At 34.3% G+C, this 21,371-nt stretch overlaps 3 protein-coding genes and 1 long non-coding RNA gene across 4 annotated transcripts in view; 2 read left to right on the forward strand and 2 right to left on the reverse strand.

Moving 5' to 3' along the window:
* Positions 1-276: 276 nt before the first annotated feature.
* LOC136344024 (uncharacterized) lies at positions 277-5,652 on the forward strand. The gene is made up of 3 exons (XR_010732897.1): positions 277-573; positions 4,861-5,111; positions 5,194-5,652. It is a non-coding gene; the product is annotated as an uncharacterized lncRNA (long non-coding RNA).
* Positions 1,074-9,177, reverse strand: nrv1 (nervana 1). Its single transcript, XM_066291061.1, has 6 exons — positions 8,919-9,177; positions 5,735-5,992; positions 3,853-4,022; positions 3,712-3,786; positions 3,460-3,652; positions 1,074-2,851 (listed from the first exon to the last, which is right to left on the reverse strand). Exons 1-6 carry the CDS (start codon positions 9,064-9,066, stop codon positions 2,730-2,732), a joined length of 966 nt encoding a protein of 321 aa, XP_066147158.1. The 5' UTR covers positions 9,067-9,177; the 3' UTR covers positions 1,074-2,729.
* Positions 9,178-13,259: 4,082 nt separating this feature from the next.
* LOC136344002 (uncharacterized) lies at positions 13,260-17,385 on the reverse strand. The gene is made up of 6 exons (XM_066291033.1): positions 17,153-17,385; positions 15,274-15,548; positions 14,922-15,225; positions 14,489-14,549; positions 14,189-14,356; positions 13,260-14,122 (listed from the first exon to the last, which is right to left on the reverse strand). Exons 1-6 carry the CDS (start codon positions 17,162-17,164, stop codon positions 13,977-13,979), a joined length of 966 nt encoding a protein of 321 aa, XP_066147130.1. The 5' UTR covers positions 17,165-17,385; the 3' UTR covers positions 13,260-13,976.
* Positions 17,386-19,099: 1,714 nt separating this feature from the next.
* Positions 19,100-21,371, forward strand: part of Lmpt (Limpet) — a 35,181-nt gene continuing 32,909 nt past the window's right edge. The window contains exon 1 of the mRNA XM_066291110.1: positions 19,100-19,291. Coding sequence (XP_066147207.1) covers positions 19,250-19,291 — 42 coding nt within the window. The 5' untranslated portion in view covers positions 19,100-19,249. The remainder of the gene's footprint in view (positions 19,292-21,371) is intronic.

Here is a 21,371-nt window from a genome sequence, read left to right on the forward strand (position 1 = left end):
CTGTAAACGTTAGCCCAGGTCTAAATCGCTTGGTCATATTTAGCAAAAGAAATAAACTTGTAACTATATTAAATTTATAGATTCGATGCAAAAGATAATAATCGGTCTTTTAAAAAACTAATTTCATGAATGAAACGTAAATTGAAGGCAAGTTATCCAATATGTTGAACAATACGACAGTTACCGCTAAATCCCTTAAATGAGGCCAATCAAATTGACAAATAGACCTGTCTTGATTGTGTCACTCTATTTTTAATCAGAAAATATTTTGTTTATTTTCACATGTCGACTTCGCCTGACATTAATTTAAAATTAATTAATTTTCTGAATTATCTGCGCTATATGTAATAATCAATTGTCTCCAGTGGAATTACCGCAAAGTAAATTTGCTTGTAAATTTCCCTTTTACAACTTTAGTACTTCATTTTCATTGTACGTATTTCTGCATAGGGGTAAAAACTTCAAACTTAAAGTCTATGCAGATCCTTGTCCTACCACATCAAGTTTATCATATAAACAAATATATTATGTCGAAAAACTCTTAGATTCTGAAATACAACTGATGTTTTTAAGGTAGGTTTTCATAGCTATAATGATGTGAAGGTTTAAAAATGATTTTAGAAAATTATGCCTGAAAATGGCAATTATATTGCCACAAAAGAGAATTTATCATAGTACAATTACCACTTTATTTCAGGATATTGTTTAAAAATTTTCCAAAAAATTGCCCTTAGTTCTAGAAAATAGTCCACCCTATAGATCTAGAATAATGATTTTTAAATCTAAACATGCAGACTTTAATTAGTGTCTATGCAAAAGTTCAGATTATTAATATTAATAAAACTGAAACAGGCTTGAATTGAAATTTACCAAAAAAACAGAAGAATAACACTTTGTATATTAATAATGGAGTATTTGTGACTTATTTTAAATGAATCATTGTTGTAATTTGTTCTAAGGAATTATCTCTCACAATATGTGTAGGGCATTTCTAGTCATCCAGTGACCAAAGGTGTATAGAAAAATAATATTAAAAACATAGAGAAATAGCTCACTAATTAAAGATTGTAGACTCTCCTGTGTAAACAACCATGTATTTGTTTTATATACCATTTGTACCTTACATCTAATGCAGCAAAAGTTTTACACCTAAAGTCAAGGAAATAAATTAATATAAGTAACAATATTAATATTCAATTATTTATGTAGGTACCTAATAAGTAATTAGATTTGGGTGAATAGGATACATACATATTATAAATCACTCAAATCCAGTATGATAATAGTATAAATATAGCCAGTTCTAACATATAAAAATTAAAAAATATGTATTATCTTTCCTAATTCATATTGTTAGTATCTATCACTATTATTTTGTTTTGTGCAAAAGCATGGCTTGGGTCCAGTGATAAGGCACACACAAAGATAGCATATAAAGCTTATTCACTTTCATATGGAATTATCTATAACATAAATATGGTTATACATATACAGAGTGTGGAAATTCCTTTGTCAAGTTTCAGATGTGATGATCTAAACGTAGGTATGCAAACCTTTTGTTTCCCATACGTAGAGTGTTACATTTGTTCTTAATTTTTTTTGGAGCACATACAGCTTTGAAAGTTTGTAAGGTGTTTAGCTCAAATATGAAAAGTATACATAATTTTTTATAGCTGACATCATTAGTCATAATTATATTTAATTTTAACCCCCTAGACTTTCTTTGTATTATGCGACTGACCGTGTATTCTGTGTATTCCACAGAATTTTTAAATTTTTTCAATAACCTTTAACACTCTGTATCTACAAATTGAAGAATTTGCGACGGTGCGTTCGTACATGATCTTTTCGTCATAAAATATTCTAAGGAATCCTTCCTGCCAGGTTTTGCAAATGAATTTTTAGATACTCCATAAAGACTAAAAATGAAAAACTAAAGGATATGCTCACTTCTTGGGATAATATGAGGACAACTAAACATGTATAAAAATATAAATAGTAATAACAAAAAAAAAAAACAAAATACAAAAAGAAGAGTAAAGGACACAACCATTTGGTTTATATAAGTATATCTACTGGTTGTCCCAAATGCAATATGGGTCTATGTCTATTTTCAAAAGGACAAGACATTTGAAGTCAGTTAAATTAAAGACAAGCTGGAGCCTTTTAGGTTGCCAAACACAACGGCGCCGAATAGTTTATCAGTGTCGAAATAGTAACGAAAATGTAAAATTCGTTGAAAATTTTATTTCTGAACGGGCAAGTCTAAAAAAATATGTTTAATACTGGAGAAATTAAATTGCATATTGGATTGCAAATTACATAAGTTTTACTTTAAAGGCAAAAAAAATTGAAAGTTAAAAAGCTCAAAAATACAATTTTTTTGTAATTTAACTCCCTTGGTATCTTTTATCGTTTGAAAGATAACAATAGTACCACATGGCGTTTGGGACTCCTTGTACAACTAAAACAATCACAGGTAATTAAACAAAAACAATAGTTTTACTACATAATTTTCTGATTTTTTTTTAAATTGCGAATCGTATGTAAATTTCACATTCCCCTTTTATCAGGGATTGTGGGTTTTGGATTTTAAACCTAAACAATATTAATACTCCCTAGAAAATGTGGTAATTATATGTATAAGTACTAAAGCCTGGCATATAGTGGTGCATGTACCTACATATTACTTTATGTAGGCATAAACCAACTAAACTTAATTAGATAATTTAACTACTAGTAGCATCTACTTGGAGCTCAAATTGAACGGATCCGGCTCTGTCTAGAGATCCTCCGTTGTACCTGATGTTTTTTGCCCAGGCCCTACACTCAATGCTGACAATCACGTTTGCTAAAAAATATTCATAACGTTTTATTATTGACCATGCGTTTCGGCCTCGTCAGAAATAGACACGAATGCGTTATTAGATTTCAGAAACCCTGACAATGATAATTATCAAACGGGAACTGAGCGAGGAATAGGGAATATCTAGGCTAAAGCAGCTAGAACCAGTTCCCTTTTATTTATAGATTGAAATCTAAGGGCTCCACCCTTATATCGACGGAAAGTTCCCTCTAATGGCAAACGAACGTGTTTACTTTTCGTTAGTGTTTTTTTTATGTTGCGACACTAATTGGAAGAAAGCTAAAGCGAGTTTGAACAAACCACAGGGATAACGATCATACTCGTACTGAAATTTCTGGTTAAATTAAAATACGCAACATTTGTAATTTTTCGGCCTGGAATACTGCTTCTGGATTATTTGGAGCAGGTTAAAAATAGCCCAAAGCATGAGTCCAGGGACGAGTGGGTACGTCGCTATGCATACAGATATAAAGGAAGGTCCTATAAGCTCGTATTTAAAATCAAGGAAATCTTCGAAGATTCGTGCCTTTCTTAGGAAATATTAAAGAGTGCGCTGATTCGTTTCCTGCAGACTCTGAAATGGAGATACTTACGAGTGAGATTAACAATTTCCACTGCAACAATGGGACTTGTGTAGTTTTGATAATTTCTATATGGATAATAATAGCTGGCCATTCCATGAGGAAAGTAATTGAACCCCTTCACGTTCTCCTTATCAATATCGTCCACTCCCTCGCATGAAACCCATATTTGCTTCAGAGCCAATTCGTTTTTCTCTCTAGTACTCTACAAATGAATAAAGCAACCATCCAAGCCTCCATTATGCAGCTATCAATGCGTCCTACATTTATATGAAGCTCCAATTCCTCTGGCATGCCCGATACGGGAGATGTATAATAATCAGGTTCCCATCCGAAGATCTAAGAACAGGAATCGAGACTATTGCAAGCTATAATGTGAACAATGCTCGTTCGAGCTGGGCTTACCCGATTCAACTTCAGAAATATACAGGGTGATAAGCTGTTGTAACCGTAGTCTCGACCGGCGTTACAGTTTCCCAGATTGGAGAGATCTGTCACGCAGACCTTACCTTCCGGTGGGGTTTTGTCGAAGTCGCAAGGTACAAATCTCTCTCCAGTTTGATTATAACTGTAAGCTGAAAACTATACAAATCAGTTGATTTTTCTACACAGGAAATTGTGAATGTAACCAAATTGTCGCAATTATTTTAATGGGCCCTAACGAAACTAAAGTAATGAGTTGCGGCGATAGATATTGGTATGATGATTCCACGACCGTCTATTTCCGGCCCTGTTGATTTCACCTTAATGAGTTTAATTTGGGCACACGTTAATTGATTTTTATGGATTAAACCATAGAATTTAGGCGGTTCCAACTTTCTGTTGGTATTCATTATAGAAGATTTAAAGAGGTATTACTAATTGCTACCGCATTCATTGTTTAAACTCGGTGATCCACAGGGTGGGCCAGTTTACGCTAGTAGCAGGAGTTTGGTATTCGATGTAGAACGTCATTCTGGAATATGTCCCATAAATATTTAGTGGAAGATCCTGGTCTTCAGAGATACAGGGTGTAATTTAAAAAAAATATATTTTCCAACAGAACTATTTGGGAATGATTTAAATAAAATTTTAGTGTACAGTACACTAAGCCACGCCCATTTGGAGTGTGGGTTTTCGTAATCTGTTTCTCGTTGCTTATACAAAAAATTACCCCATAGGTGCATGATGATTGCTTAAAATTCTTATTACTAAATATAGGTATATCGTACAGCAACAACCTGCACGAGTTCACTAAATATGTACCAAAATTATATATGCATATATAGATTTGCACTTATATTTTCCCCACTAATTATCTCTGAAATTTTTGATAAAGGTAATTTAGCAACGCCCTTTAGGGCATATTGAAAAATTCCAAAAATCGTTCTCTTTCTCCATTTTACCAATTTTGTAACTCTCACCGTTTTGCAGATAGCTTGAGAGTGATAGGTGGGGATGTCGCAAGACCAAGTCTACAGCTTGGTCTCTAACGACCGCCTTTTCAATCGCCGAAACCATGACTGCGCACGAGATACATCTGCAGATCGCGAAACACGTTATTATCAAATTTCTTACGTGCGAAGGTGTAAAATCAGTGGAAACCCTTCAAAGAAGCGCAGTTGTCTGAAGAAAATCATAATTGTACCAATGCCACAAGGATTTTCTAGAGGGATGAGAAACGGGTGAGAACGAACCACATGCTCGCTGTCCTCGGACCAATATCTCCTCTTGATAGTCTTTTGGGATTGTAAAGGGTGTTTGCAGGTTCAGTTTCTCCATGAACGTCGCATAATGAACGCAGCCTACTGCTGCGAGGTACTGGCTGAGACGAAGCCTGCACATCGCCAGAAAAAACGAGAATTTTCGATCAGAGACATGATATTGATTCACGACAATGCCGAACTGAATAAAAACAACCTGAATCGGGCAGAAATATTTACTGGACAACATTGGAACGCCCTCGCTACAGTCCGGACTTATCCCTCTGTGATTATTACATATTTGGTCCATTGAAAGAGGCCTCGGTAGGATGAAGATTCAACAACGATGCAATTGTTGAGAGCTTCATCAGCAATTGGTTGCAAAAACACTTCGCTTCTTTTTACAATAATTGAATTAAGAAGCTTCTCATACGTTGGGAAAAATTTGTTCTTAAATCAGAAGATTATTTGGAAAAATAATGTGTCTTTCACTTTTGAATTTCGTTTAAATAAATAAAAAAAATAAACAAATTCGTTTCATGTTGGACCCACTGTCTTACATACTTTAACTGAATCACACTGAAATTCTATAAAAATGTACTTACGTTCCAGGAATTTATCGATCAACCCGACCCACTTTTTAATATCGGTACCATTCGTCATGTTGTACCATATAAGAGATCCCTCTTCGGTTCTTTCCGAAATAGGCCTAAAACCCAAGCCTGGATTGGTTCCTATGAGACTTTTCTCCAGCTGCCAAGTTGGTTCCTTGTCGCTGAGAGTGGCAAAAAGACCTTGCATGCAGATGGCAAATAAGGCTGCCAGAACTGCGTAGAAAATGGCGTAGAAAATGAGAAGTTGACCTGTGGACGGATTGAAAAGGAACGCTATTAAAATTAAAGGCAAAATAAATTTTTATTAATTAAAAATAACTTTCAAAAGATCAATTAATGTAAAAAAAATAAAAAGGGATCACATGTAATTTTGCCTGTCTGGTCAGTGCAATACACCCACATAAAGCGCTATATCTTTCAGAGGGCTTTGGGTACGTTAAAGTATGCTGATACTGAAAAAAGAGCAAATCTCAAATTATTACATACAGGGCGAATCGTAAGTAGGCATTTTTCTTTTAGCGCGACATACACGTCAAAAAACTAAGTAATTTTTTTACGTAATATTCATTTGATACTTAAAAATAACCAAAATATACAAGCATGAGAATTTTAATAACAAAATCTTCAATTATGATTCACGCGTAACTGGTTATAAAAGGTGTTTGAAATGGTCGCTTTTGGTTTCATTTACACAAAAAGAGATGTTTTTCTTCGAATCATTTGTACAGCACGTAACTTTGGCAGTGTGTTAATTTCAGTCATAAACACCCAACTTTTCGTATAAACCCACAGATAAAAACCACATGGATCTAGGTCTGGTAAGTTCGCGGGCCATCTTATCGGTCCATTGCGACCTATCCACCTGTTCGCACATTGATTATCTAAAAAGTCGCATACTTTTTTTTCATGTACGCATATTTCGGTCGTGTTTGAGATTTCGGAAAATTATTGCATAAAAATGTTGTTTTTTGAGCTCTCTATCGTGGTAAAAGGAAAATTCCTATTTAAGATTAATCTTTTATGGACCAAGCCCAGTTACATATCAATGAAACGAGATTAATGTACAAGAAAAAGAGAAGAAATCTATAATATTCGATCGTCTAGAGACAGACGTACGATATTTATCTCATTTAGGCACAAGCCAAATTAAATTATGTCTATATCCTCAATTAAGCATATACTAACGATATTTCGCAGTTCTCGCGTTTGTCTTGATTCGTTTTATCACAGAAAGATAACTCGATTATCTTTTTATTGGTGAATTATAAATGAAGTAGACCGGGCAGATCATTTTAAGGAAGGAAATATATCCTACTGGTCAATATGAAGGGAAATTTATTTATTATTATTGCACATCCAAAGTAACTGCATGGGGTAAAGTCTGAGTATACAACGAGTCATCCTTCTGAGCTTCCTTTACAGAAATTAGATTTACTTCTAAGAAGGTCAGCGTTAAAATGCTAATGCAAGTGATTTCAAACAAACTATCCATTAATGAATTTTGAGAATTGACTACGAGAAATAACATCCGTTTTGCAGTCTTTATTTTTTTTATCGTCTTTAAAACATATTTCAAAGGGCGCTTATACATAGAAGACCAAAAGAACCGTACAACTTCGTTGAAGATTGAAGGAAATATTTTTCATGAAAATGCTGGAACACGTCTAATATTGTCTTTAGTTGAACATTTTGTGACGTAACAGACACGTATACAGGGTTACACACCTAGTAGACAAAAGTACTTCAAAATTTTTTATGGATATCTATATATAAGCGTTTTACGAGGTTTTTCAGTTCTTTGAGAAATTCTGAACATATTTCATACAACATACCCACGTCTAAATTCAACAGTTATTGAAACACTCGCGTAATATGCCAGTGAGAGTGGCCTGCGAGATCGCGTGACCTCACTGCCATGGACTTTTTATGGGGTTATCTGAAACAAAGGGTGTATTTAAAAGCACCCAACAACATAGAAGAGCAAAGTAATAAAATTACTCGACAAATACCTTCTCAACTGTCCCACTGTCAGAAGTTAATGGGGCCCAGGTCGAACATCTAAATACATTAGATTACAGCAGTTTATGTTGTTATTTTTTAAGTATTTACAGCTCTATCGTTGTTTCTCTATTTTGTATTTTTTTTCGGAAACGGTTAAATTTAGACTTGGGCATGCTGCAGGAAGTGTGTTCAGAATTTCTCATAGAACTCAAATTAAGTATAATATACATGGGGTTTCATAAGAAAAAAATGGAAAAGTACATTTATCTACCCGATCGCTAACCCTGTGCAGATGTTTTCCGGCATTTTGATGACGAATATTTCCTGCAGTTTTTAATGAATTTATGCGGGACGTTTGGTCCTCCGTGTACATCTTTTAGTGAATGGTAATTGACCGAAGACAATACGTGGTGCTTATCGGGAAAATCTTCTCCAACATTCGCCCGTTGGAAGTTTAAAAATATTGCAACATGTTTGGGTTCTCCATTAAAAAGCGTCTTAATTTTGTCTTCCTACTTGTGTAGAGTAATCGAAAAATTCAATAAAAACAAAAATCATAACGTTCTTTCCGGTCTTGCAGCAAATGCTGAATGCGCATTTATTTGCGTAACTTTCCTCTAATGCAACCGACCTCCCGTCTCCCATAGTCACCGAGAATCCCATGCTTGGGTGGGCTCCAAAAAAAGAATACCCTGTATAAAATTACTATAGGTTGAGTAGGTATAAAAGTTTTAGTATGTTTGCCAGCTTGCATTACATTATTTACCCAATATCTCACGGCAGTTTTCCGATCCCTACCACAATAAAATTTGCTATATAAATTAACAAGTAGACATTTCACGGGCTTCAGCATTTCTAAGTATAAGTAACTAATAGCCAAATCTAAAATTATATACTTACCTATTTTCGGCGGAATTTCGGAAGTTATGAGAAATGTCGCATGTGCCTATTTAAAATGTTATTACATGATCTGTTCTACAGTGTTCTTGATCATAGAATCACGTGGATTAGCATAGATTAGTTCAGGTTAGTCCCCAGTGGCTGCCCAATTAATTACATAATGTAACGCATTATTCTCTTGTTAATTATTTTTTCCTTTGGTACCGCGGTTGTACCGAACATTCAACAAGCGACTCGTACAAAATTGTCCAATATGCTGATATGAAATACTTGCCCCAACTTTTGCCTGTTCTACCCAGAACGGACTTGGTGTTAGGATCGTAAATTGCCTTTTTGAAAACCTCCCATTTGGTTTCCTGTTGCACTCGTTGAAATTGAAATTCGCGGAAACCCCCGTTATCTTCAGATTTGCCGGCGACCATTCTTTCTTAAATGGAAAATAATGGAAATCGGAATTAACTTATGACTTAAACTACTGCCAACGCGGACTAACTGCGACTACTGCCAGCAGCGGGTCTCGAGCTCGTTCATCAGGAAACCGTTCCTGCCGAACGCGTTTCTTTCGACGCGTTCTGATAAAAATCATTTGTACACAATACATAAATAACTGTTGCTGGGATTGCTGATGTTGGTAGAACCACTATGTAGAAGAGACGTCAGTTCCAGATATTGTGGAACACTTAAAACTCTGTTTTTTTTTTTCGTTCAGAACACCCTGTGTACGGTGCGATCGTGGTTAATTGAGCTATAGAAGTTCCTCTGCTCGTCTCTCTTCGTTTCCGAAAATTTCAGATTGAGAAGGTCGTTTAGATTTGGTGTTCCTTTTTTAAAAGGTCTATGTTCCACCCAGTGACCCCACTAAAAAATCGTTGGTGGCACGCCCTATCTTGGGGCAAATGTATTGCGTGACGTAGAAAAGAGAACACCCCGTAAAAATGGTCTTATTTAAGTAATTTGTGGTGTGCGCGTTTGTATATGGGAAGACAAAACACGATTAAATTTTCAGCCATATTTATCAATGCATTTATGAGTTTTCAGGAATTTGAGCGTTTTTTTACTATAAAAATTGCAGTAAATTATTAACAATATGACTGAGAAATATCATCTATTGGTGTATCGTGTGCTTAGAAAGTGCTTTTACATGGATCAAATATGCCTGGGGGCAGAATGCAGCGAAATTTTCATCAATTGGACGAGTTTGAGAGAGGTCGACTAATGGGCCCATGAGAGGGTCGGTCATTTAGGGAAATCGCCACTAGATTGAACCGTAGTGTAAACACTATAATAAGAGGTTGTGAGGCGTGGTTCCGAGAAGAGCAAACAGGCAAAGGGAGAGGTACTGGATCTCGAAGAACTACATAACGCCAAGATCGCGGCCTTCGAATTATGGCCCTAAGAGGTAGGTTCGTCTTGTTGAGCACCTTGGCGGATCAGTGCTTCGCTGAGTACGGAAGGCTCATTGGGCTTCAAACCATTTATCGCCGGGACAAACTCTTACGACGCTATGTCATGCTGTTCAGTTAGCCGGGAATGAGGTCCCCCAAAAGGACATCAATCACTTCATTAGATCCATTCCTAAGCGTGTACAGGAACGTATAAGACACCGTAGAAGGCCGACAAATTATTAACTTTTTTTGGTTTTTAACAATTAAATTAGTTCAACTTTTAATGAGATATTTGTTTTAGTGTCAGAAACATTACAACCAAAAATTATTTAAATAAATCAATTTTTACGCGGTGTTCTCTTTTCTATGTCACGCAGTATACATAATTTTAAAAGTATCTCGTTGCAGCTCGACCAAGTCAAAAAATTTGAAATCAAATCGTTGATGCGGTATATACAGGGTGTCCATTTCTAAATTCCAATCACGAGCATCTTGGTAATCATAGAAGATGCGAGGTCTCTTAAACTGGGGCAAAGTTGTGTAGCTTGGCTTTTAGGGGTGTGCTGTTTGAAAATTTGAATAAATTCAATCGGAAAAACTGAAATTTTGGAAAAAATCTAAAGATAAAAAGGTAAAAATCCAAGTCCCTTAAGGAAACGCAAAAGTTGATGATGGTTGTTGAAAATCGAAACGTCAGATTTTAAATATGACATCGTCACGTTGTTGAAGAGGAATAATTGCAAAGATAAGGCATGAATCATTTTGAATTGTTCACCAAATGAGCTGAGGAAAAAATAAAAATCTTTTTTCCAAAAGTTGTGTTTTTTTCGAATATCTCCGAAGGTCATAGGGATTGTCGAAGCAGCAAGTTCTTGAACTTTAACTTTTGCAACTCTGCCCTCATTTAATCAGCCTTGTATCTTTTTTGGTTATGGTACAGTGTGTCCCAAAAACAATGACATGTTTAAAAGTATTTTTTACTTATTTATATGCATATAGTAAGATTAAGTTCCAAAGGCTTTTCAGAATAAGTACTTAATAACTGCCAACAATATTTGCGCATATGCGGTGCGACATATGGTTCGTGAAAATCATTTAATTAACCAGTTCCATTTTGTCCTCGACGATAATTCACTTTTGAATGGTAAAACCTATTTCACCTCTGCTTATGAAATTATACCCTATTTTTCTCAATAGCTCTTTTATATTAAATCTTAATGGACTTTTAATTCCTCTTAACAAGTGGAAAATTAGGCATTTAAATTCCTTATGGCAACTTTGCAAAAAGTCAAAATTGTCTTGCTGCGCCTTTCTGTCACGGGCCTCATTTTATATCAAGCATAGCGACTTTGTTAAAGTCGATTAATCATCAGACGCATGCGCGGTTACTGTGCTCACAACCTTCATGAACGATGATTGTTGGTTGTTTAAGCTCCAGTTCAATCAGTTCCATTATTTTTGTATCGATACCATTTAGCTGGTTTCCCCTAGTTGAGTTTAATTTGGATAATGGATATTATGAAGGAAAAAGAAATCGATTAATATTAAATTTCTGAACAAATAAGCTCACAACATTATCGTGATAAAAACACGTTCATGAGATTAGAGATAATCTTCACTTTACACAGGGAGCTTATACAATTTGTTAGCAAAGGTTTTAATGTAGGGATTATTCGATTTGCCGTGATTTACATTCTTTAAAATATACCGGGTGTTCATTAAAAAAAACATGTGAAATATATGTTGATTGGGAGGAAAATTTTAAATAACAAAAAAAACGTCTATTTAGATATCTGGGGGGAAGTTTAATTTGACATTAAAGAATATTGTATCGGTCACCCTCAGCTTCCCTCGCTTTGATATTTCAAACGACACCCCCCATCGAGTGGCACATCATTGTAGGCGGAATTCAATTTGTTACGTAACTGTACCATGAAAACTAAAATCGGTTAATGGAATCAGTAGTTAGAAGGAAAAATGAGCACTAGTGCAAATAGCTTATTGAGATAAAATAATTGATTTTATTAAGTGCTCAAAACAAAATGAGCGATACAATAACAAAGTATTATATTTTTTCAAATTTTTCGCGAAAATTGCCCAATGTTTGTCCAATAATATATTTACATTGTGGGAAAATTCTATCTTTCAAACCTTGAACACTTTCAAGTGGAGTTTTAAACACTTTACCTTTTAAATTACTCCATAAAAAAAGTCTCTTGGGCTGACATTTTGAGATCGTGCTGGCCATTCTGATGCACCTGTTCAACCAACCCATTTTTCCGGAAATCATTCATTTAGCCATCTTCGAATTGCTTAGGCACAGTGAAGAGGAGCTTCATCTTGTTGAAAAATGCACATTAGTTCATCAAATTTCAATGTACCATTTTCATCGACTTGATTTTCCAGAAATTGGCCTACAAGAGGACTTATCGTATTTTGTAAAAGGTTCATATACAATTCATGAGTTAAATTTCCTTCCAGAAACAGTGGCCCAATAATTTCGTCTCCATAAATTCCTGTCTAATCGTTGATGTTTTTGCCGAAATTCAACGTGACTTTGTTGAAATGGATGCGAATTTTCATTGTCTCAATATCTACAGTGATGTTCATTAACATGTCCCTTTCGAGGTGATTTGTCTCTAAAGCAGACATCCTTTGTTAGCTGAGGGTCATCTACAATTCGCCGGGGCATTATTTCTCAAAATTAGATCCTTCTATCATAATCGTCCTCTCTGATTTGGTGCAACATTTGCATTTTGTAAAGAAAAAATTGACTTATTCTCAATGCTTTGTGCACGCAACCAGTTGAGTCACTTGCTGACTTAGCGACTTTCCTAATAGACAAAGTTGGATTTACAGTGCAGTGGCTCAACACTTCAATCTGGCAAGCTTCGTCCATAATTCTTGCCTTTGTAGTTTTTTTTGTTACACGCAGACCCATTTTCTTGAAATTTACTCACCAACTCCATCAGCTACTTGTATCTCACGATTTTAACTTAATGTGTCCCATGGAATACTCTCGCGGTTTTACTAGCTTATGTATTTTCAGCCCCATAAAGGAAAATTATTTCTGTTCTTTTAGCTAGGCCATATTCCATTTCAAAATGACGATTTAGATATAAAACTAACTACAAGAAAACGAAAATTCAAATAACAAAATTTAACTGTTCGTTAAAGTATCGAAAACTAGCGTTTTTGTAATATTTTATTTGATATTTTTTGCATCAAACGTATTTTGGTCCTGCAATAGTACACGTTTTTTCTTCTAACTTCCGACTTCATTAATCGATTTCAGTTTTCTTGGTATAGTTACACAGCAAATTGAATTTAATTTGCAATTATGTGCCACTCGAAGGGGAGGGGGTGCCATTTGAAATATCACAATGAGGATCGCTGAGGGGTAACTTATACATTCCTCTCTAATGTCAAATTAAACTTTCTCCTTTATATCTATATGTATCGACTTTTTTTATTACTTTAAATTTTCCTCACAATCAAGAGATATTTCGGGTGGTTAATTTTTAAAGGAACGCTCTGAATGAATTATCAACAAACAAAGAAATATAATCGACTTAATGCCAGAGATAAATAGTTACAGTGTATACATACTGTACAGTGTATGAGTAGTTACAGTAGATGCGAGCAGGTACTCGACGGAGTCAAAAGGTGCGTCTAATTGAACAAGTAGAAAAAAGCAAAGGAGATTTAGAACGAATTATGAAAGATTGAGAAGGGGTGAAGTCTATTGAATTATCATTATATAACACAAAGAGTATCTAGAGCCATCCGAATTCAACCCAACTTGGGGCAATTCTGAGGTTTTTGTATGTATTTTAAATTCTTCATATTTAATCTTCATATTTAGGCAGTAAAGTATATGAAGTTTATATCCAGGCCAGGTCGTATCATATCGGTATAACATGTCTTTGCGTTTAACTACGCAATCATTATTTCTTCTTGATTTTGCTAGGATCTCTCAAACCCTCTAATAACGGAGATTCTTTGTCGTTGTGGAAGATTTGTTCATGGATAATGGGCTGACTGGAGGACACTATGCCAGCAGGTACCAAGAAAAGCGGAGGGTTTCTGTTTACTGCAATTTAAGTAACCGCGATGTATAGATCTAGACGACTTACTACTAAATTAGTATATCTATTACCTAATTCAGCATCTTCTCCTCCAACATCCAGGGTTGGTTCTGCTTCATTTTTAGGAAAATCGGTTACAGTAACGTTTTTTGGTGGCAACTCTGATTCGCTTTCTACCACCACTGCTTCCTGGGCTGGCACCACTACGGCGTCGGTGTTTTCAGCATTTTCGGGTTTGTCTATACGAGGAAAAAATATTATGGGCAATTAAATTAGCAATTTGTAGAAAGCATGATCATATGTTACACCCTGTATATTTAATAAAAATAAACGTTTAAAAGAATAAGAAACAATAACCTTGGCAAACGTACCTTTTAATTGTTCAATTGTTATCGTAATCTTTATTGGTTTTGTTGGAACAGCATACACTACCTAAAAATTTTAAATGTTTTGTTATACTTAATGCATATTATTTTTGGTATATATATATATGCATACATAAGGAAAAATTCTTACCCGCCAGGAAACTATCTTGGAACGATTCAAGAACCCTCTTTGGCAAACACATTATTGATTTTCAGTAGAAATTGGTAATGTCGGTTATCCAGAAGGATTCTCAAATCGTTTTGAGTTCATTTTATAATTGTTGATACAAAGTTTTTCAAGGGACAATAATTTTGTTGACATAATGGTGAACAATACTTAATAATTTGCAGTTTGTTCTCTAATTATAATTAAATTATGCCGTTTGGTTTTGAGCGAGATCGTATCATTATTCCTACAGTAACTAATATGCTTCCTTACCCGAATGGATAAAGGAGCTTCAGGAGAAACAGCAGTTTCTGATAATATAGGGGCGACTACAGCACCTACTTTAATAGGAATTTTAACCCCTTGGTTTATAACTTGAACCTCCGAAGGGAAAAGAATATCACTTTTCAAACTCCACACCAATACAGGTCTCTCTAGAACCATCCTCACTGCCGGGGTGCATTCTATCGAACCGTTGATCTTCGATTTAATCACCATCCCTGGCCGATCTATGGACGCTTTTGATGCCAAGTCTAAGGCGTCTTTAGATACGATAAACATGGGTATCACAGAAAATCTAAAAATCTAAGTTTAATTTTCTCCTCAAAATACGTGTTCAACATACTGTTTAGATATGGTATAAGGCAGTTCAGTCATAATATTTAATGTGAGCTGTGGAAGCGATGTTTGTTGCAAGCCAGTCAATACGTTATTTTGCAAGTACTGGTCGCTGTTGTGGGTAGATATGTCGAGTTGAAGTGGGGGTGCAATCAAGGGTTGACCGTGGTAATTGTAATCCAAATAGGCCGTCGAAGAAGGGTAAGCGAGTGGATATACGAACTGGAAGGGGTTCTGCAAGGGGTATGCCCAAACGAAAGAGATCAGTTGCATAACCCATACCTATGTATAAAAACATTAATTTAATGGCTTAAACACGATTTTTCAATATACTAAATTATTATTCTTACAGCGATAATTCTCCACTTGATGGTATCGACAAAGAATTTATTATAAAATGTAACGGTTTCGTAGAAATTTACATTTTACAATGCCCCACATCAATATTATAGTGTATGTTAATCAAAAAGACCCGTTACCAAAATCTAAATAACATTTTTTTAACATTGAAGATTAATGTTATAATTTGTGATTTAGCATTTCTGGGCACAATTTCTGGACATTTTATTCTCTTATTATTAATACTCTTGGGCATCTTTTCATTAACAACCAGACACCAAACCGGATTCGAATGCGATAATTCCAAGCACTACCCTGAAGGTCTGCAATTTATTTTATGTTGAAGATTGTAAGAAGTCGGAATTCGGTCATTTAATTGCATATCATATTGTGGATGGCCATGATAAAAATATTATTTTTATATACTCCTCTTTAAGGTGTTTAAACTTGTAGAAATGGACGTATCAACGCAAGCCCATAATACGTAGGTGAATACTAGTGCTCATATGTTCAACTTTCGAAACGTTAGTGTGTATAATGTATATGTACAAGCAATAAGGAGTACTGAAAATACAATGTAACTTTACAAATTTTCTTAATTTGTTTTCTATATAGGGTGTAACATGTTATGGAAATATTTCAGAGAGGGATAGTACTCTGCATAATAATAAAAAATGCGAATGCACACAAAAATAGTGATTTGACTCAGATATCAACTATCTGAAGCACATTTGTTCGAATTTTTTTAAATAAAAATAAATCTAAACGAAAACAAAATTATAAACTGTCGAAAATGTCTGAAAAAAAAATGTTAAACTATGCCACTTCGTATATCGAAGAAGGTTCATTTTTGATCGTGGGTCTATCAGTATTTTTCATTATTTTACAGACTTGAATCGCTGCTTGAAATATCTCCATGATGATATATTGCACCTTGCATATTTAAAGTGTTCAAGAAATTCGAGTACAGATTCATGAACGGAAGTCCGCAAGAGCTAAATATCCAATTAACTGTAGGAGGGATGTGACGAAAATATTGCACTAAAACCTTTGCAGATCAAACATCAAAATCGTTAAGATCAAAACATAAAGATAAATATATACGGACTTATTATAACGTCTAGAAATCCCTAAAACTTTAAGTAAAATTTACAGTACTAAATAATTTCAAAGCAGAAGACAAAAACATAATTGAGTTTATTACATATTTATTAGGTACAGGTTTAAAAGGCTACAGTACATTTAAAAGACGTTGACCTAATCGTTTGCAGTTTTAATCAGTGTTGATTTACGCGAGAAAGGCGCGGATATAATGGATATGGATGGAATGGGAAATATATGGAGATAAGACATAATAATTAAATAAATATAAATACGGATTAATATATTTTCAAAGCATAATTCCCTACTAAGAGAAAGAAATATGTACCCGTTGCAGGTAACCGGAAAGCATTAATTTTTAAAAATAACTAAAATAAACTAAAAATTAATTTATTACTGCTCCTTGCATGCAGATTTTTATAGGGATATAGGTACAGAATACTCACTATTCTCGTCATGATAATAATTTAATCTGGTCCACACGAAATACGCAAGACACGCTATGCCGGCCGACTAAGGAAGATGGTCACTAATTCTCAGATTTATACGGAAAGAAATAAAACGGCGAATACACGCCAAACAGGGGCCCCTTTTGGGTCAACTTGTTTTTGGCGTTGAATCCGGCATACAATTACTTGGTAATAACTAAGTATGTATATTTCGGTACTGAAGAGAGAAACGATATTTTGCAAAATTCGTTTGTGTTTGACACTTCAATGCGAATAACAGCTAGTAAGCCAATATACCGAGTGATTCATCGATACAGAGACATCATTTTAATGAAAGTTCTTAATGTGTATGAGTCATTCTCGTCATACCTTGCTTTTTAGTAATTCAATTATTGTATACATAGGGTGTTTAAGACAAGCATATTTTTCGTCAGGTAACATAAGTCCTTTTAATATTTTTTCCACTTTTCTATTTAGAGAAAGTGTGCTACTTTAGAGTAAAACCTCTAGTCAATTCTTACGACTTTCTACTCAGCTCCTTGTTTTGAGATTCCAAGGCTCCTAATTTTTTATTCCATTTTGCACGATCTTTTAGAACCGCTGTGTTACGACAACTCTTCTTATGACTTTTGTCTATCAATGATTCAATGGGCGATACTACCCTGTAAGCAAATTTTTTAAAATGCCAGTATACCTATAAGCAAAAATGAACTATTTGCGATATAAAGGGTGGCAAATTTTCACATTTTTTCTCATATATAGCATTTTTCTTACATACACTTCGAATTAAATTTTTGAAATTTTGTACTCCTGTTTGCTTTAAGACCCTCTACAACAAAATATCAAAATCATCGTTAGCCATTTAGAGGGTGTTATGTTTTTTGTTCATAACATTACGTAACATTTAATCAAATTTCTTGAAATAAAAATAAATTTAAACAAAAACAAAATTATTAAAGTTGTTGAAAATGTGCCAATCTGTATGTCGAAAATTGTGCGTTTTTGATCATAGAGCTATAAGCATGTTTTAAATTATTTTGCGGAGTACTATCGATTCCTGTAATATTGCAATAATGATATGTTACACCCTGTATATGTCAGTTTTAGGAATAACCGTAGAAGCCCGTGCCAAGTTTTTTACATCACTGGTATCCCTATTTCTTCAACATTCTCGTTTTGTTGAAGGAATTCACAATTTCCCGAACAGTGCAAATTTTACTTGTGTGTCTTATCTATCGACCCATTTTCATTTTAGTACTTTCTTTTCACACACATACAGATTTATGTTTACTGACTTCAAATATCCTTATTATTATTATTTTTGCATCTTTCACGGTTTTATGAGGAAATTAAAGAGATGCATTTAAAAAATAATCATAAGCTCTGTATTTTGGTTAATTAGAAATAACAATACATGTATTTTTATACTAAAAATATATTACAAACCTAGTAAAACGATAGTTGTCATTCATCAGATTGTCAAGAAAACTGTTGCTAAGTAAATGAAAATTGTAATAGGCATATAAGCAATAATTCTAGTGGCAGGAATCCTATTTGTATAACATACCATAATAACTAGCCACCCTATGTGAAACTCAATCTCCGTTTTTACAAATATTCGATAGGCAAATTATTGAATTTGAAAAATTATTGTTTACTGTAATTTGTGTTGCCTAATATATTCAGCTGTGAAATTGTTGCCCTTATGCAAAGGACATTCTAATATTATTTCAAGAGCAAGTTCCTAGTTTCAATCAAATTCATAGGAACAAAAACTAGCCCTTATTCCTATTGGGGCTTTTTATACATACTTTTGATGGTATAAGAACGTCCAGAATTGGTATATTTTTTTGTTGAAGGAACTTGAAAGAACCCCCATATTCCAACAGATCCTTTCAGTTCGAGCAAGTAGCGCAAGCGGCAGTCGCGTCGAAACAGATGCGGATCGGTCGGTGACAGTAAATCCTAACCTAAAAAGCATTTTATTTAAACATTTTTGTTTATGAACTTTCCATGTTTCGTTGATTTATGTGCCTGTTTGTTAGGTGTTGCGCTTCTTTGACTAAGTGCACCGTCCCTTTTTGAGTACTTAATATGTTAGTAATCAGGACTGCTATTGAATGTTTCTCCTTGGATGTAAGTAGTTTGTTTTGTTTTGTTATTAAATTAATTTGTTTATTGTGAACTGTTTATGTTACTCAAATCTGAGATCTGTAGCTTAAAACCCAGTTGTAAGTACGATCACAGTTCAAAAGTCGTTTCAGGTAAACTCTTGGTACTTGAACCAACCTTTGGGCCTTGGGCCTCAGGAGACCTGCAGGGCTGAATTGCATGAGGATATGTGAAAGTGAAAACAAAATTTTTGTCCTATTAAATTAGAGAAGGCAATATTTTGACTAATCAATATTGCTAAACATTTCATTTTCACTCTCAAATGTTCATATAGAATCAGGGCCTTGATTATTTAATCTATGAGAATTAGTGAGGAGTTCACTGTGAACCTGATGTATTATTGGTTAAGTTATTCATTTTATTTTTTCTGATTTCACAAACTCCAAAGCATCTCAGTGCATTTGAAAACGCTTCATCCAATTTCATAATTTTTAACTGTGATGATGGACGCTCATAAGCTTGAAAATGACAGCATAAGTGACATTTTAATTGAAAAAGAACCATTCTGTTTGTCTAAAAAAAGTCACATGTCAATTTGGCATTTTCCACTAACGGATTTGTCTTTCACATATCATTTTTATGCACATAAAAATCCACAATGAGAGTGACATTTCTGTCAAATGACACCTGGTGCAAACAATGCTAATCTTGTGGAGTGGTTCAATTACCAGTGAGATTTAGTACTACAACTGAGCTTTAAATGTTTTAAATTGGTACTTACAGCCCATGCTAGGTACTCCTTCAAAAATGTTAATAAATATATAATCAATAATGCTACAGATTTTTTTCCCTTGAGGTGTCACAGATATCATTTGGTGACGTTGCTTTGGGATGTAAACATGTATGTATGTTGTCAATAAACAATGATTTATTTATTTATTTAAATTATATCTAATGTGACACCGTTAAAGGTTGGATGATGGTAGATCTTTATGATTAGGCAATTGTTAGTTAAGGGCTAATTGCGCGGAGGACGATCAGAGTGCGGCATTTACCAGCAATTGTCAAATAGTATAAATTTTATAATGTAAAGTTGGCCAAAATATGCGGCAGTATTTACTCGGCATTTATTAATCGCCTTGCCTAATTAGCTCTTTACTATGACTAATACTAAGCTATTACATTAATTGTAATAACGTTGCCACTGTCAAATAGTTCATTTGTTACCCACCTAAGTACTAACTATCCCGCCTCCCCTTTTTTCTCCTACTGCGATTTTTTGGAGCGCTTTGCATTTAAACTCAAAGCATTACTGAATTGTCAAATTACCTGATATGCACCTATATATATGTATACATATTTTCGGAAAAATTTTGCTGTTTTTCGTTCTAATCGTCATATTGACTCTGGATATGTCCATTGAGACCCTGGAGCTTTGGAAACGAATTTTTAGGGATCTGCATTTTATAGCTCTTTCAACATCGCAAAAAGAACTTTCTTTTGTGAACTATTGACTATTGCTGGTATCGACCAAACCGGATTTAGCGTGATTTAGGTGTAATTAATATATTTTCTTATTGTAGTGAAAAATTGATTTAATTCGGGTCAAAAACTTTTATTTAAAATTTGCGAGAATTACTCGAAGTCGCTTGAAATTACGTAGTATTTCATGTAATTTTCTTAAAATAGTTGCTCTTTAAAGGATTTTATGGTATTTAGAAATTTCAGTGCATCGAACATTTTAAGACATTACTGCCTGCTCGTTCACAATTCTTCGTTTTTTCTTCTGTTTTTTTTTAACCTAACAGATTATACATGTATATATTTATCCGTTAACACATGTGCTATTTAATTATAGTCACAAGGAAATATTCTAAATTACTGGGTACCACATTTTCACAAATCCAACTTATCTAAAAAAATACAATTCAAATCTATTTCTAATAACATAATAATTTAATTTTTATTATCGAAAAATTAATGGTGAATCGCCTGAATCAAATACGTAGAACGACAAATTTATCATCTATGTAGTTGTGGATGTTACAGTGACTGCTTCTCAAGTTTTAGATACTCTCAAAATGATTTTATTAAAAAATCATTG

This window comes from Euwallacea fornicatus, chromosome 16 (assembly GCF_040115645.1).
Source record: "Euwallacea fornicatus isolate EFF26 chromosome 16, ASM4011564v1, whole genome shotgun sequence".
Classification (NCBI taxonomy): Eukaryota; Metazoa; Arthropoda; class Insecta; order Coleoptera; family Curculionidae; genus Euwallacea; species Euwallacea fornicatus.